At 35.8% G+C, this 16510-nt stretch overlaps 2 protein-coding genes across 2 annotated transcripts; one reads left to right on the forward strand and one right to left on the reverse strand.

The window, feature by feature from the left end:
• Positions 1 to 1892: 1892 nt before the first annotated feature.
• On the reverse strand, positions 1893 to 5156 carry LOC104237757 (receptor-like protein Cf-9 homolog). The gene has a single exon (XM_009791977.2). It carries the CDS (start codon positions 5133 to 5135, stop codon positions 2094 to 2096), a length of 3042 nt encoding a protein of 1013 aa, XP_009790279.2. The 5' UTR covers positions 5136 to 5156; the 3' UTR covers positions 1893 to 2093.
• Positions 5157 to 8695: 3539 nt separating this feature from the next.
• Positions 8696 to 11346, forward strand: LOC104230858 (receptor-like protein Cf-9 homolog). Its single transcript, XM_070147789.1, has 3 exons — positions 8696 to 9357; positions 9404 to 9509; positions 9621 to 11346. Exons 1-3 carry the CDS (start codon positions 8696 to 8698, stop codon positions 11127 to 11129), a joined length of 2277 nt encoding a protein of 758 aa, XP_070003890.1. The 3' UTR covers positions 11130 to 11346.
• The last annotated feature ends 5164 nt before the right edge of the window (positions 11347 to 16510 follow it).

A 16510-nucleotide genomic window follows, 5' to 3' on the forward strand; every position in this document is an offset into this window, starting at 1 on the left:
GACTTTGTTGGTTTGGTTTGGTTTGGTTTATAGATTTAAAAACCTGACATCATTGGTTTGATTTAGTAATTGAAAATTTTGAACCAACCCAACCTATATACACCCCTACATGGCATAGCACTGGTATCATACTTTATAGTACTATATTTGTTTCAATTTACGTGACACTATTTTTTTATTAATCTATTCCAAAATCAATGACACCTTTAATATATTTGGAAACAGTTAACTAATTTCCAATTTACTCTTAATGTTAGCCATAGAAATCCCATGGCATGTTTATGACTACGAGTTCCGAAAAAGCTATGAAGCAGCGCCACATAATAATTTAAAGAAATTGTATATTCTATAGCAAACTATTACACCCTATTTATTATAAATCAAAACTATTTTAAAATATTATTAAAATAGGTATTTATTGTGTACACTATCATATAAGCGTGAAATACGCTATTTATATTTTTCTCTCTATTTTTTCCGGTTAACACACGTTTTCTCTCAAATCACAACAAGATTTTTCTTCTCTCTCTCTCTCTTATAGGAACAAATTTCTCAGAATTGATCCTCAACATTTTTGTTCTAAAAGTTCGTGGTAATTGGTAAAGCTTTAGGCCGGTTCACGCCAAATTACTCTGCCATTCTTCTTTTTCTCTTCACTCCCCCCCCCCCCTTGTTATGTTTTGAGAAAGAAACTTCAAATTTCGTTTTCAATAGCTAATTCAACAACTCCGAAGAGATTATATGAGGTATACCCACTAAAGCACTCAATTTTGATCATCGGCATCATCATCCACTATTGACTCATCCTCTTAGATGAACAGACCTGGCGATGGCTATGCCGAAGATGATTTGAGGGTCGGGGGACCTGGCGATGGCTATATCGGAGATGACTTGAGGATCGGATTTTTGTTCGTCTCCATTTTTAGTTTTAATACAATATATACAGTATTTTGCTTGGCCGAGAAAAGCCATCTCCGGCAAACTTTCTTCTCTTCTTTGCTTTTTTAGTCATATACAATGATACAAATATGTTGTATTCTGTATAAATACACTCAAATAACTTGTATCTTGTATAAATATATTATTTTTTCCGCATGTATTTATGTATTCCGAAGGTATGTATTTTTTTAATACAACCGAATATCACTTCTTTTGTGATTTTTTATTGTTTGAATACAGTCAAATTGAATACGGTGAACTGAATAATAAATATATGTGAATTGAATACAATGTATACAATCGAATTGAATAGAATGGTGTACATCCTATTTCTTGATTACCTCACTGTATTTATGAATACAGTCGCGCGAATACAACGACGAAATTTATATAGAATTGATTTTACTGAGTTAAATTAGGAGTGATACACACTAATTAATTCTCTTCAGTTACATCTGGATTTCCCTATTTTTAGGCGAATTTCGCTACTGTATTCATGAATACAGTAGCGCGAATACAATCGTACAACTGGATTCCCCTATTTTTTTTAGGCGAATTCTGCTATTGTATTCATGAATAATACAGCAGCGCGAATACAATTGTGTAACAACTAAATAATAGCTATAAGAAGTAATACGTATATGATAGCTATAGGAAGTTAATATCCACTAAACAATAGCGGTTTCTGAAAATTTCTCATAATTCAAATAGGCAATTTATATATCCAAATTCATTAATATTGGCAAAAACAATGGAACTAACATGATAATTTCTGATGTGTTATTGACTATAAATTAGTCCTTTTCCTCTAAGTCTATTCTTCAGTTTTACCTTTAACGCTGTTTTGCCACTATAATCAATTGCAGTTATTACTGAGGTATGCATTTAAACATTTGTTGTAATTGTTTTGTATATGTTGTTCGAACTCTTCAAAAATTAGTTGGAAAGAAACATAATCAAAGCAACTTGAGTTGAACAATCGTTAATGCTAAATTAACACATACAAGTAAATTGCTAGCAAACATATACAATACAAACAACAAACAGAAAACTAAAAAGAGAAAAACAGAAACAGAAAATTTCACTTACACAACAAACTAAAACACAGACCAACATTAGTTACTATACAACAAGTTGGCTCTCTCAATTTCCCATTAAGGCCTTCTTCTCTGAGCTCTCTTCTTTGGCCTTCTTTTCTTGTTGGGAATAATGCCTTCAAAAAATTCCACAAACCATTTAGGCTTACCAGCTTTAAACATGAAGCTCCACACGACAGTTCCAACAACAAGTCCACAACTGTAGCCTATGACTACTGATTCCCACGTAAATCCACTTGCAAAATATGACTCGTCCTCTTCTTCTTCTTCGGACTCAAATGGTTGAGGAACACGCGATGGATCACTCGTTCCACATTGCTTTGATAAAGGAGGACCGCATAAATCTAGGTTGCCAATGTACGAGTCATTTGAAAATGTGTTGAATTGTAGACCTTGAGGAATCGGTCCAACAAGACGATTCTGAGAGAGGTTTAAGACTGCCAGAAAGTTTAGTCTTGTCAATTCCCTTGGGATAGTTCCTGTGAGTCGATTCCAAGAGAGATCTAACGCTTCAAGCATATTCAATTGCACAAGTTCCTTTGGAATATCACCTCTGAGATTGTTATGGGATAAATTGAGTAGCCAAAGTGAGCCAAGATCCTTTAGTGTTTTCGGAATTAGACCTTCAAAATGGTTGCTTGATAGATCAATGACCGTCATAATTGTAGTGATTCTTTCTAGCTCAATATCCTGGCCTTTTATCACCAACCTCACTGAATCCCTATACATTATGTCATATATGCCAACATTATGTAGTTCCATATAGTTGATCTCGCCTTTGTCTGATCCATCTAATTTGGTCATTGATATGAAGTTGTCAAATAGTTTTGCATGCAGTGAGCCACTGAATTCGTTTAGAGAAAGATCGAAAATCCTCAACATGGGAAAGCAAAACTTAGTTTGGCAAGGACTTAAAGATCCATGGAACCTGTTCGACTTAAATATAAGGACTTGCAACATTTGAAGAGTTCCTAACCAAGCTGGAAATGTGTCATTTATAGCGTTATTCCCCACATCAAGGACCTCTAAACGATGACAATTGAGCAACGACATAGGGACATGTCCTTCAAATTGATTACTGTTCAAGATAATGGTCGTCAATGAAGTGCTCTGAGTACACAATGGTGGAAGACTCCCACTGAAATTATTCTTTCGCAAATCCAACACCAATAGCTCAGCCATGCTGCCAAAGCAATTTGGAATTGATTCGCTGAAGTTGTTGCGTGATAAATCCAAAAATTCAAGGCTACTAAGGTTACAAATGGATGAAGGTATCGGACCCTGCAGGAAGTTGAACTTAAAATCAAGAATCCTTAGATCATATTGATGAAGTTGTTCTAGGTGGCCTGTAAGTGAATTAAGTGAAACGTTGAGGTATTGCAACGAGTCCCATCTCATGCGGCTAAACCAGTTAGGGATTGGGCCATGAATCTTATTGTTAGAAAGATCCAAGATCTGAAGTTTCTTTAAATTTCTCAACAAGTATGGGAAATCCTTCAGTTCACAAGATGATAAGAGCAAAACTCTTAGACTTGGGAAAGCGATTTTGCTACTCTTCCATGATAGCGGATTATTGGAAAGATCTAAATAATCAAGTCTTTGCATGGTCATAAAGATTTCTATTCCTACATTGTCATTGATGTTATTTGATGAGAGGTCAAGATTGAATAGGTTTACGAGATTTTCAAGTGATGGAAGAACAGGACCGCTGAGTTGATTATGACTTAAATCCAATAACTTTACTGCTGGGTTCGTCTTCAGCTTATCAGCAACATCTAGTCCACTGAATCGATTATGATCGAGCTTCAAATATTCACAGGACGGGATGTTAAAAACCCAAGATGGTATTTTGCCATTCAGTGAGTTGTGAGACAAATCCATATAAGCTAGCTTTTGAAGCATGCTTGCATTGCTAGGCAATGGACCGGATAGGGAATTACTCGACAAGACTAAGCTTTGAAGACTCCCCAAGCTTAAAATAGAAGAGGGAAATGGACCGGTGAAGATGTTTTTAGAAAGATCCAATTTAACAAGCTTTTGAAAGTTAGAGAAAGCATTGGGAATGTCACCACTAAGGGAGTTAGATGAAAGATCTAAACTTGTGAGCTGTATCAATTTAGAGATAGTTGAAGGAATATGGCCTGTGAAATGATTTCCACCAAAATTCAACTCCCTAATTTTGGTTAGGTTGCCAAGGGAATCGGGAATGGAACCAGAGAAGTTACATCGTTGGAGGTTTAAATAATTCAAGGAATTGAAGGTGCCAATTGATTCAGGCAGCTTACCGTAGACGCCTGTGTTTGCAATATCCAATTCTAACAGAGTGTTGCTCGGCTGGATCTTTGGTAAAACTCCTCTAAGATGATTGTTACCTAATTTGAGGTTTTCCAAATTTGGTAGAAGAAAAAAACTTTCTGTAAAAACACCTAGCAAATTGGTTGCTTCAAGATCCACGTACCTTAAGGAGGACGACATGTTCCTAGGTATCGGAGATGAGATGTTGACAGTAGAGAGAGAAACTACCTCCAGATTTGTCAAGTTCTGAAGCAGTGTTTCAAATGTTGTCTGATCAATTTCACACCAAGAAAAAGAAAGATCAAGTGAAACCAAATTCGATAGGTATGAGATTTCTGCTGGGATTTTACTATTAAACGAAGAGCCAGAAAGGTTGAGCTGCCTCAAATCTGTCAAACGGCCAATGTCACTTGGAATTACAGACCAATTGAAGAAATTGAAAGCAAGGTTTAGTGTCTGAAGATGATGAAGTTGAAAAAGGCTGCTGTTCTGATGTATAGTTCCATTTAGCTTACTACAGCTAAGATCCAGGCCGATAACGTGCCCCGTTAACATGTCACAAGTAACTCCATCCCAATTGCAGCAATCTGTACTCTCATTCCAGGACATTGTTTTCGGGAAAGAAGTTTGGACTCCATCACATAACCAACTAGACTCGTTGTATATTTCAAAGGGTTGCTTGAACTGGAGCAAAGCAAAAGCTTCACTAGGAGAGCAAAGATGATGCACAAGGGAAGAAGAAGAACAACTTTTACTTAGCAACACAAAACAGACAAGTGAATAAAAGAAAAAGATACGTCCCATTTTTTTTCTTGTTTATTTTCAGCAAATAACAGAATGTTCTTGCAAATTCAATTATCATTATCCCTCTATATATATAGTTAGTTAGTTGCACTCATGAGTTATATGACTAACAAAAAAAGTAGTCCATTGTACTAAGTTCTCGTTATGCGCGGGCATTTCGGCAAGTGGTCACGTGATAGTAACTTTACTAGTTACGCCAAGACTCCCCTTTATCAGTTATATCACTAACAGTCTAATAGAATCTTTTTTGCAAACAAGTGGGTCCATGTAGAAGCGGATTTGTGTATTACATTGTGTATCATTTGTGTATTACACTAAAAAATTTAGTCCAATTTTACATCTAATATCTATACAGTTATAAAACGTCAAGATGTGTGGAGCTGCTTTAATTAGTTAATAATACCGTGTGGAATTTTGAAGTCGTTGGACACAGTTAGTCAAAAAAAATCCCATTTCATCGCAAAGACTTGACTTCAGATTTTTCCCACTGATGCTTCTACCAATTTTCCAAGATAGTGATGGTCTTTGTCTCTTCTGTTGTCATCCAACTTGTTAGCCACATTTTCGGGAGAAATTCAAAAATAGCTAGATAATTGTCCAGTATAATATATTGGAGTTTGGAGCACCGGTACTTCAATCTCCAGTATATTATACTGGAGTCAGCAAAGTATATCGGTCCAGCATAATATGCTGGAGTTCATATACATGTGCACCGAACTCCAGTATATTATGCTAGACCGGTCTCTGTTGCAGCAAAATAATGACTATTTTTCATTGACTTCGTAAACGCTGGCTATTTTTGAATGACCAATCCGAAAACTGACTATACCGTGCTATTTTTACCACATTTTCTAGTCTGTCTATGTAACAAACCACTTATTCAGCACTTCTATTACTTCAACAATTACAACTCAACTCAAAACGATTATTAACTTCAAGATACACATATTATTATTTTTCCATGTTAATCTTCAACGTCAAATTTTCAATTCAAACGGCCATCTCAAAACTCTACCAAATCATCCCAAAACTAAGAGCCAAGCTCTTTAAGATGTACTCAATCTATTCTAATAACACCCACTCAAAAAAAAAGCAAAAATTTGACCTTTTTAGCTAAGAATAGCTAATTGGTTAATATTGATAATATTTGACTAATATTTAGTAATATTTTATAAATTGACCAATTTCTGTAATAAGGTAATGATTAATAGACATAACTGGTAGTTCCCCTTTAGTAGTAGTACTTGTATGTTGCAGTTCTGAAATGGCAAAATACATTTAAATCCCCTCCCCCTAAACTTGACACGGATTATTAGTTATAACCTTAAACTATTCATGATCTTAATTAACCCCCTCAGTTTGGCTTATTGAGAGCCATTACCCCCTGGTCGCTGATGTGGCAAAATTTTATTTTTTATTTTGATGCACTGACTATTTATTTCAACTGTGTATTTTTACTTTTTCAAGTAAAATCTGTAAAAAAAATATTTTAGCGCCATAATTTAAAGTTGTATAAAAAATTATAGCCAAAATAATTTATTTCATACTATGTATTCTTTATAACTTTTTAGATGTCTTGACTATTTATTTCAATTGTATAAATCTTTATTTTCAGGTCAAATTCAAAAAACGATTAACTAAAACTTTATTATTTTTAGCCAAATAAAAAATTTAGCCTAAATAATGTAGTTCTATCCAAGTTTTATCAATAAATTGTATTCGAAAAATATTATCTAAAGAAGTAACATATTTAAAAAGGTAAAAATATATTTTATTTTTCAAAAAAAATGTCACATTAACAGGAAAAATCCATGTGGCAGGTGAGTGCACCCACACTCTTTGCCACATCAACATCCAGGGGGTAATGACTCTCAAAAGGCCAAGTTGACGGGGGTAATTAAGACCACAAATAGTTTAAGGCTGTAACTAATAATCCGTGTCAAGTTTAGGAGGGGTTTTAGAGTATTTTGCCTTCTGAAATCCATTGTACATGAAGTAGAAATTTTTCTCAAAAATCACATTTCTACACTCTCACTGGATCATTGAAAAGTCTTGTGGAAATTTGATAGGATCTCCCTAGTTTAATTTCATCTACTCTATCCATTGAAAAGTCTTTTGGAAAACTACAAAATATGACTAACAAGTTGGAAAACATCATAATATACGAGTAAATCCATCACTATCTCGGAAATTTGTTAGAAGTTCCTGCTTGTCCACGGACCCAGTGACGGAGTTAGAAGTCTAAGTACGGGTTCGGCCACGAATGATAGTTTGTTATTGAAGTTGGAAAGTGGGACTTGTCCCACACTATCCCACACCGGTGGTGTAAGGTCACTTTCTGTACCTTTTAAGTCCTTGTCCTTTTATATATTTAATTTAGAACACATACTTTTATATGTGTATAAATACATATATATTATATATTATATATATTAATATCAAAAACTTGGACTTAAAATAAATTTATTTTACATTTATTTCTAATTAAATCTGTTTTATTTGAAATTTAAATTTAAATTTTATTTGAATGAACAGATGCGTCTGTTTGTGAAAGAACGCATCCTTTTTTGATCCGATGATTGCTCTATAAATAGAAGTTCTTCCAACAAAGTGGATATAGGAAAAATCTGTAAGTATATTCTTGGCTTGTTTTATCGTGAAGAAGATTGTTTGTATTTTCCCAATTTGTATACGGGCAATATTTTCTTTAAGGAAAGTTGTTCTCACGCCTCAAGCCTTCTTCAATTTCGTTTTCAATTATTATTTTTCTAACAGGCCAAACCCAATATATTTTATTCAAACAGTATATTTATATTTAAAAAATTCATTAAATACATAAATATTAAATTTAGAACTCAGTTAGTAGATCTTAAAATTGTTATTCTAAAATTTAGAACTCATAAAATTGAAACCATGGCTCCACTTCTACATGGACCCACTTATTTGCAAAAAAGATTCTATTAGAGTGTTAGTGATATAACTCATAAAGGGGAGCCCTGGCGTAACGGGTAAAGTTACTATCATGTGACTAGGAGGTCACGGGTTCGAGCCGCGGAAATAGACACTTTAACTCATGAGTGCAACTAACTAACTAACTATATATATATATATATATATATATATATATATATATATATATATATATATATATATAGAGGGATAATGATAATTGAATTTGCAAGAACATTCTGTTATTTGCTGAAAATAAACAAGAAAAAAAATGGGACGTATCTTTTTCTTTTATTCACTTGTCTGTTTTGTGTTGCTAAGTAAAAGTTGTTCTTCTTCTTCCCTTGTGCATCATCTTTGCTCTCCTAGTGAAGCTTTTGCTTTGCTCCAGTTCAAGCAACCCTTTGAAATATACAACGAGTCTAGTTGGTTATGTGATGGAGTCCAAACTTCTTTCCACAGATTGCTGTACTCAGTGGCGAAGCCACGTAGTCATAAGGGTGGTCAGTTGACCGTCGAAAAATTATACTATATATACAGGTAAAATATTACGTTTTCAAGGTATATAACATATACTGAACACCCTATATCATAAATAAGTTACTTGTGACATGTTAACAGGGCACGTTATCGGCCTGGATCTTAGCTGTAGTAAGCTAAATGGAACTATACATCAGAACAGCAGCCTTTTTCAACTTCATCATCTTCAGACACTAAACCTTGCTTTCAATTTCTTCAATTGGTCTGTAATTCCAAGTGACATTGGCCGCTTGACAGATTTGAGGCAGCTCAACCTTTCTGACTCTTCGTTTACTAGTAAAATCCCAGCAGAAATCTCATACCTATCGAATTTGGTTTCACTTGATCTTTCTTTTTCTTGGTGTGAAATTGATCAGAAAACATTTGAAACACTGCTTAAGAACTTGACAAATCTGGAGGTAGTTTCTCTCTCTGGTGTCAACATCTCATCTCCGATACCTATGAACATGTCGTCCTCCTTAAGGTTTGTGAGGTTAGATGTTTCGGAGCCCAGTTGTGTTCTAGCTTGCACAGTCTCTCGGTCTTCCTTGTATCAGCGCATCAGAGAGCGTCGGTATGATGACCCCATCTGCTTGTCCTTAAGGAATATGTCGTCCTCCTTAAGGTACGTGGATCATGAAGCAACCAATTTACTAGGTGTTTTTACCGAAAGCTTTTTTCTTCTACCAAAAGCTAGCTTATATGGATTTGTCTCACAACTCACTGAATGGCAAAATACCATCTTGGGTTTTTAACATCCCGTCCTATGAACATTTGAAGCTCGATCATAATCGATTCAGTGGACTAGATGTTGCTGATAAGCTGAAGACGAACCCAGCAGTAAAGGTATTGGATTTAAGTCATAATCAACTCAGCGGTCCTGTTCTTCCATCACTTGAAAATCTCGTAAACCTATTCAATCTTGACCTTTCATCATATCACATCACTGACAATGTAGGAATAGAAATCTTTATGACCATGCAAAGACTTGATTATTTAGATCTTTCCTAAAATCCGCTATCATGGAAGAGTAGCAAAATCGCTTTCCCAAGTCTAAGAGTTTTGCTCTTATCATCTTGTGAACTGAAGGATTTCCCATACTTGTTGAGAAATTTAAAGAAACTTCAGATCTTGGATCTTTCTAACAATAAGATTCATGGCCCAATCCCTAACTGGTTTAGCCGCATGAGATGGGACTCGTTGCAATACCTCAACGTTTCACTTAATTCACTTACAGGCCACCTAGAACAACTTCATCAATATGATCTAAGGATTCTTGATTTTAAGTTCAACTTCCTGCAGGGTCCAATACCTTCATCCATTTGTAACCTTAGTATCCTTGAATTTTTGGATTTATCACGCAACAACTTCAGCGAATCAATTCCAAATTGCTTTGGCAGCATGGCTGAGCTATTGGTGTTGGATTTGCAAAAGAATAATTTCAGTGGGAGTCTTCCACCATTGTGTACTCAGAGCACTTCATTGACGACCATTATCTTGAACAGTAATCAATTTGAAGGACATGTCCCTATGTCGTTGCTCAATTGTCATCGTTTAGAGGTCCTTGATGTGGGGAATAACGCTATAAATGACACATTTCCAGCTTGGTTAGGAACTCTTCAAATGTTGCAAGTCCTTATATTTAAGTCGAACAGGTTCCATGGATCTTTAAGTCCTTGCCAAACTAAGTTTTGCTTTCCCATGTTGAGGATTTTCGATCTTTCTCTAAACGAATTCAGTGGCTCACTGCATGCAAAACTATTTGACAACTTCATATCAATGACCAAATTAGATGGATCAGACAAAGGCGAGATCAACTATATGGAACTACATAATGTTGGCATATATGACATAATGTATAGGGATTCAGTGAGGTTGGTGATAAAAGGCCAGGATATTGAGCTAGAAAGAATCACTACAATTATGACGGTCATTGATCTATCAAGCAACCATTTTGAAGGTCTAATTCCGAAAACACTAAAGGATCTTGGCTCACTTTGGCTACTCAATTTATCCCATAACAATCTCAGAGGTGATATTCCAAAGGAACTGGTGCAATTGAATATGCTTGAAGCGTTAGATCTCTCTTGGAATCGACTCACAGGAAATATCCCAAGGGAATTGACAAGACAAAACTTTCTGGCAGTCTTAAACCTCTCCCAGAATCGTCTTGTTGGACCGATTCCTCAAGGTCTACAATTCAACACATTTTGCAAGTGGATTTACGTTGGCAACCTTGAGTTCTGCGGTCCTCCTTTATCAAAGCAATGTGGAACGACTGATCCATCGCGTGTTCCTCAACCATTTGAGTCCGAAGAAGAAGAAGAGGACGAGTCATATTTTGCAAGTGGATTTACGTGGGAATCAGTTGTCATAGGCTACAGTTGTGGACTTGTTGTTGGAACTGTCGTGTGGAGCTTCATGTTTAAAGCTGGTAAGCCTAAATGGTTTGTGGAATTTTTTGAAGGCATTATTCCCAACAAGAAGAGAAGACCAAAGAAGAGAGCTCAGAGAAGAAGGCCTTAATGGGAAATTGAGAGAGCCAACTTGTTCTTGTATAATAACTAATGTTGGTCTGTGTTTTAGTTTGTTGTGTAAGTGAAATTTTCTGTTTCTGTTTTTCTCTTTTAAATTTTCTTTTTGTTGTTTGTATTGTATATGTTTGCTAGCAACTTACTTGTATGTTTTGATTTAGAATTAACGGTTGTTCAACTCAGGTTGCTTTGTTTCTGTTTCTTTCCAACTGATCCTGAGTAACTAGCTTCTTGTTTGATGAAAACCTATGTTGCTCGGAAGATCTAAAAATGCTGTCGCACCGCATCTGTTTCCAAAAATGCACTCCTTTTAGATGAAATTTTTGGAGAGTCCGAATAACATATATGAAATAAGTACAACAAATATTTAGATGCATACCTCAGTAATAACTGCAATTGATTATAGTGGAATGTCACGACCCGAAAAATACTGATCGTGATGGCACCTAACTCAACCCACTAGGTAATCCAACTAACAGACAATACAATTAAACTGAGATTATAAGAAAAATAGAGAATAGATAACTGATCATTTACAATTTACCAAAGACCTGGTAGTACGATTCATGAGCTTCTAAGACTTGAAATTTACAAAGCTGGTACGAATAAATACACGTTCTGTTTGAAAGATACATAAACAGAATAGTAAAACCTGAGCTACCAAGGACAAAAGGAAGCTATATCCGGAATGCGCGAACATCTTCAGAATCAGCACCCGACATCACTAGCAACTTAACTCCAGAAAGTTGTTCACATTGTACAGAAGTGTAGTATCAGTACAACCGACCCCATCTATTGGTAAGTATTTTATCTAACCTCGTCGAAGTAGTGACGAGGATTTTAGTTAAAATATACTTATTGTTATAACATGTACATTAGATTAACAGTAAAAGTAGTTCAAAGCATAACGGATAAAAGTACCGTATACAACTCGGCGAGATAGTCAACAATTACTAAAAGGAATCACAGTAGAAGATTAACAATCTTTCCTGGTATGAGAAGTATATCCAAAATATCACGTCAAACCGCACGGTAGCACCCTTCTTGCTTCTATTTCTACCTCACCATATATATATATATATATATATATATATATATATATATATCGATTAGCACGACAACACCCTTCGTGTGTTCAACTCATCCTCCCAAATGTACGAGTAATAGAACCAACCAGATGACAGAAATATCGATAATAGGAATTACAAAGTAGGAAATACGCAAGTATCAACAATGGACAAAGATACACATGTGGGCAACAGTAAAAGACTAAGCGTAAAGCACATGAGTAATAACAACAATTGAAAAACAAGGAATATCAACTTCAATTAACTAGCACATTGGAGGCCTAAGTAAAAGTATAACTAATAGGATGGAAATACATGATCTTTACAAGTTGACAAGTAAGGGCATGAATGGCTAACATAGTGGAAAGCTTATACTAAGTACAACAGAATAGATACAACATGAGTATAATTATAAAAGTAGGAAATATGCATGGTATTTGCAAGTTAAGCAAATAGAAGGTATGAGCCACACGACAATAATGGAAATAGAGATCAATGACAGAACAATAGCAACAAGTCACATCAGATCGATAATTATGACAATAACAGTTGCATGTCCCCCATGCTTGCCTACACGGAAACACCCATCGTGCCATGACCTCACGATAACACACAATCATAACAATATAAATAAAATGACACGGCATCACCCTTCGTGCTTTTACTCTCAATAACATGGCACGGCATCACCCTTCGTGCTTTACACTCTTCCTCACATGATAATGAATACAAAATGACACGACATCACCCTTCGTGTTTTACACTCTTCCTCACTTGATAATGAATATAAAATGGCACGGCATCACCCTTTGTGCTTTACACTCTTCCTTACCAAGCATATGAATATCAATAAAATGACAAGGCAGGAAGTATAAATAACATCGAGGAGAATGTTTTAACGGATATTCCAAATAAATTCCAAATCACAACTTTTCAAGTCAACAATGGTTCAACAAACTTCAAGAACCGTATTATTCAAATACTTCCACAAATCTCACAAATGATCCACAATACAAGTATAGAGTCTAGTATCTCAAGGATATCGGTCGTAGTAATGTAGTAATAATTTCGCATAGAGATGACCAAATCAGACACATCAATGTATCCTCAAAATTTCCGTCAAGTTTGATCAAGCTATAATAAGCTAATTAGTCTTGATTGCTATCATTTACTCCCTCCGTTTCAATTTATGTGAACCTATTTCCTTTTTAGTCCGTGCCAAAAAGAATGACCTCTTTCCCTATTTGGAAACAATTTACCTTTATGCAATGATTTATAGCCACACAAAATATATGTGCTTTATTTTACACCACAAATTCAAAAGTCTTCTCTCTTTTCTTAAACTTTGTGCCCAGTCAAATGGGTTCACATAAATTGAAATGCGGGGAGTAAAATTATGTTCTTAGTGTCTAAGAGTCAAGTAAGACATGAAGCAAAAGGTCACGAAAATCTACAAATATGAATATAACACTATTCACCCTCCGAGCATGATTAATCCTGACACATACATATACGCTCGTCACCTCATATATGTATCACCTCCACATGTAGCAAAAAGTGACAAATAGGAGGAAAAATTCTCTCAATAAAGTTAGGCAAAATACTTACCTCGAACAAGCCAATTACAATACCGAGCAAGCCAAGCGATGCTCCAAAAATGCCATCACGCCCGTAGTGACCTTCGAACGGCTCAAAACTAGCCAAAAACAACTCAAATACATCAAATAAAACCCAAGGAAACAATTCCAAATTATAAAGATCGAATCCTAAATCAAATCCCAAATCCAACCAAAAATCACACCCGGGACATGCCTCAGAACCCGACAAAACTCATAAAATCTGACAACTCATTCAATTACGAGTCCAACCATACTAGTTTCACTCAATTCCGACTCCAAATCGATGTTCAAAATTCAAAAATTCATATCATGAAACTTTAGGCCAAAACCCCAATTCCTCTTTAAAATTCATCAACCAAAAGCTAAAATCGAAGATAAATTCATGGAATATAACCAAAACCGAGTAAATAATACTTACCCCAATTTATATGGTGAAAACCGCCTCAAAAGTTGCCCAATTCCGAGCTCCCCAACTCAAACTATGTTAAATGAACAAAACCCTCGTTTTAACATTGTTCTGCCTCGTTTCTTATGCCAAATGATCTCGCAACTCACTTTTGATTCCTCTAATGGATTCCTTGTGAAATTCTAGTCAAGTTAGGCTCTTGAATCACTCCATTTGACCTTATATTGAAGGAGATGTTGGTTTCAATATTTGGAAATAATGTAGATTTTTAAATACGAAGTCAGTGGTAATTTCATAATTAATCTGAAAAATTTGGCAACCCAATTCTTAGTAAAATGATCATAAACTCCTCATACAATGTCCAAATTCGACTATTCTTTTTTATATAACTCTGTAATTACTATGCAGATCTAATTCTTCAATAAAAACAAAATTTGGAGCCCATTTGCTTAATGTAGTACCATTTATGCTTGAAGAAACAATGTCGAAACATAAAAAAAATGAGCGCAACACAACCTAAACCTATCCAAAACTCACCCGAGCCCCTCAGGACCACGTCCAAACATACCAAAAAGTCCGATAACATAACACGGATTTACCCGAGGCCTCAAAACACACATAACAACATCAAAACGATGAATCACACATCAATCCAAAAATCAATGAACTTGAAACTTTAAACTTTCACACTCGATGCCGAAACCCATCAAATCACGTCCGATTGATCTCAAATTTTTAACACAAGTCACATTTGACATTATGGGCTTGCTCCAACTTTCGGAATTGAAATCCGACCCCGATATCAAAAAGTCCACTCTTAGTCAAACTTTCTAAAAAAATCCAACTTCCGCCATTTCGAGCCTAATTCAACTACGGACCTCCAAATCACAATCCGGACATGCTCTTAAGTCCAAATGCATCCAACGGAGCTAATGGAACCATCAAAATTCCAATTCGGGGATAAATACTAAAAAGTCAAACTCGATCAACTCTTTCAAATTTAAAGCTCTCTAGTTGAGAATCATTCTTCCAAATCAACCCCGAATAACCTGAAAACAAAAACCGACGATTCAGATAAGTCAAAATACATCATACGGAGCTACTCATCCCCGTAAACTACCAATAGAAGTGCAAATGCTCAAAACGACCACCCGGGTCGTTACATTCTCCACCACTTAAACATACGTTCGTCCTCGAACGTGCCAGGAGTCGTTCCAAAGCTATCAAATCATGGTGTAACCTTACTAAGCATAAACCCGTGGGTGATCCCATGTCACCCCTATCCACATAAGCCCACCAACACAACACAACTAGAGATATTTATTTCGACTTTGGTCCTTAAACCTTATAACTCAATCTCTCGTTCATAATTCATTACAAGACCTGAATCCCACATCTACACACTGTATAAGTCTGAACAAGCTGTATCAAGTCACAACCATAACCCAAGATGTAATCACATGATATACTCCATTACTTTGACACTCACAGTAGGAATTGCTGACCATCATTACTACCCAAAACAAATCCGGTGCCGGTAGCAAACCTCATATCGATTAGAACCTCGTTCAAAACCTTCATACCCTACTGATGATAAAAGAAACACGCATAACTGCTTAACCACTCGTCTGACCAATAAGCCACAAAACTCACTCGCATGACCAGGGCCATTGTCCGCATCCTCAGCAAAATATAGTGTTATTCTTCCAAACCTTCCTTATCCCAATACAATAGCGCAAATCTCAGGTCTAGAAACCTCATCTCAGCTAATACAAGCTGCCACACCGACAAGTACCAACAATAATCATATAGAGCCCCCACATAACCCAATTTCGTACACCAATAAGTAATAATTCAGACATGACATATAACAGCAATAGAACTAAATAAGAAGACTACTAAGCAAGTTAAGCATGCAGGGAAATTTAAGCATTTTACATTGAACTATTTTCAACAAGGTGAAAGCAAAATACACGAAATAGAAATAAGGAGCCACATCTCACCATTGTACCATTACAGCGTGCAACCCGATCCTATCATATCAATATACATAGGGTACCCTTCGAGCCATAATACGCGGGCTCGCTGATCACATATGCGTCAACATCAAGCACAATAGAGTGCAAAAAATATAACTATTGGGAAAATCATTAGGAACAAACAATATTGAGAAATACAAGCACAACTATGGTGCAATAAGCAAATCAACATCACAAAGGCCAACTCGCCCATAATGCCATGAGGTCTAAACTGAATCACAATATGCATGCGAAGAATCATG

Source organism: Nicotiana sylvestris, chromosome 6 (genome assembly GCF_000393655.2).
Source record: "Nicotiana sylvestris chromosome 6, ASM39365v2, whole genome shotgun sequence".
In the NCBI taxonomy this organism is placed as follows: Eukaryota; Viridiplantae; Streptophyta; class Magnoliopsida; order Solanales; family Solanaceae; genus Nicotiana; species Nicotiana sylvestris.

Coding starts and splice junctions, on each gene's coding strand:
- LOC104230858 (XM_070147789.1), top strand. CDS start 8,696: ATGTTAACAGGGCACGTTATCGGCCTGGATCTTAGCTGTAGTAAGCTA. Junction 9,358..9,403: donor AATACCATCTTGGGTTTTTA/ACATCCCGTCCT, acceptor TAATCGATTCAG/TGGACTAGATGTTGCTGATA. Junction 9,510..9,620: donor TTCCATCACTTGAAAATCTC/GTAAACCTATTC, acceptor TCCTAAAATCCG/CTATCATGGAAGAGTAGCAA.
- LOC104237757 (XM_009791977.2), bottom strand. CDS start 5,135: ATGGGACGTATCTTTTTCTTTTATTCACTTGTCTGTTTTGTGTTGCTA.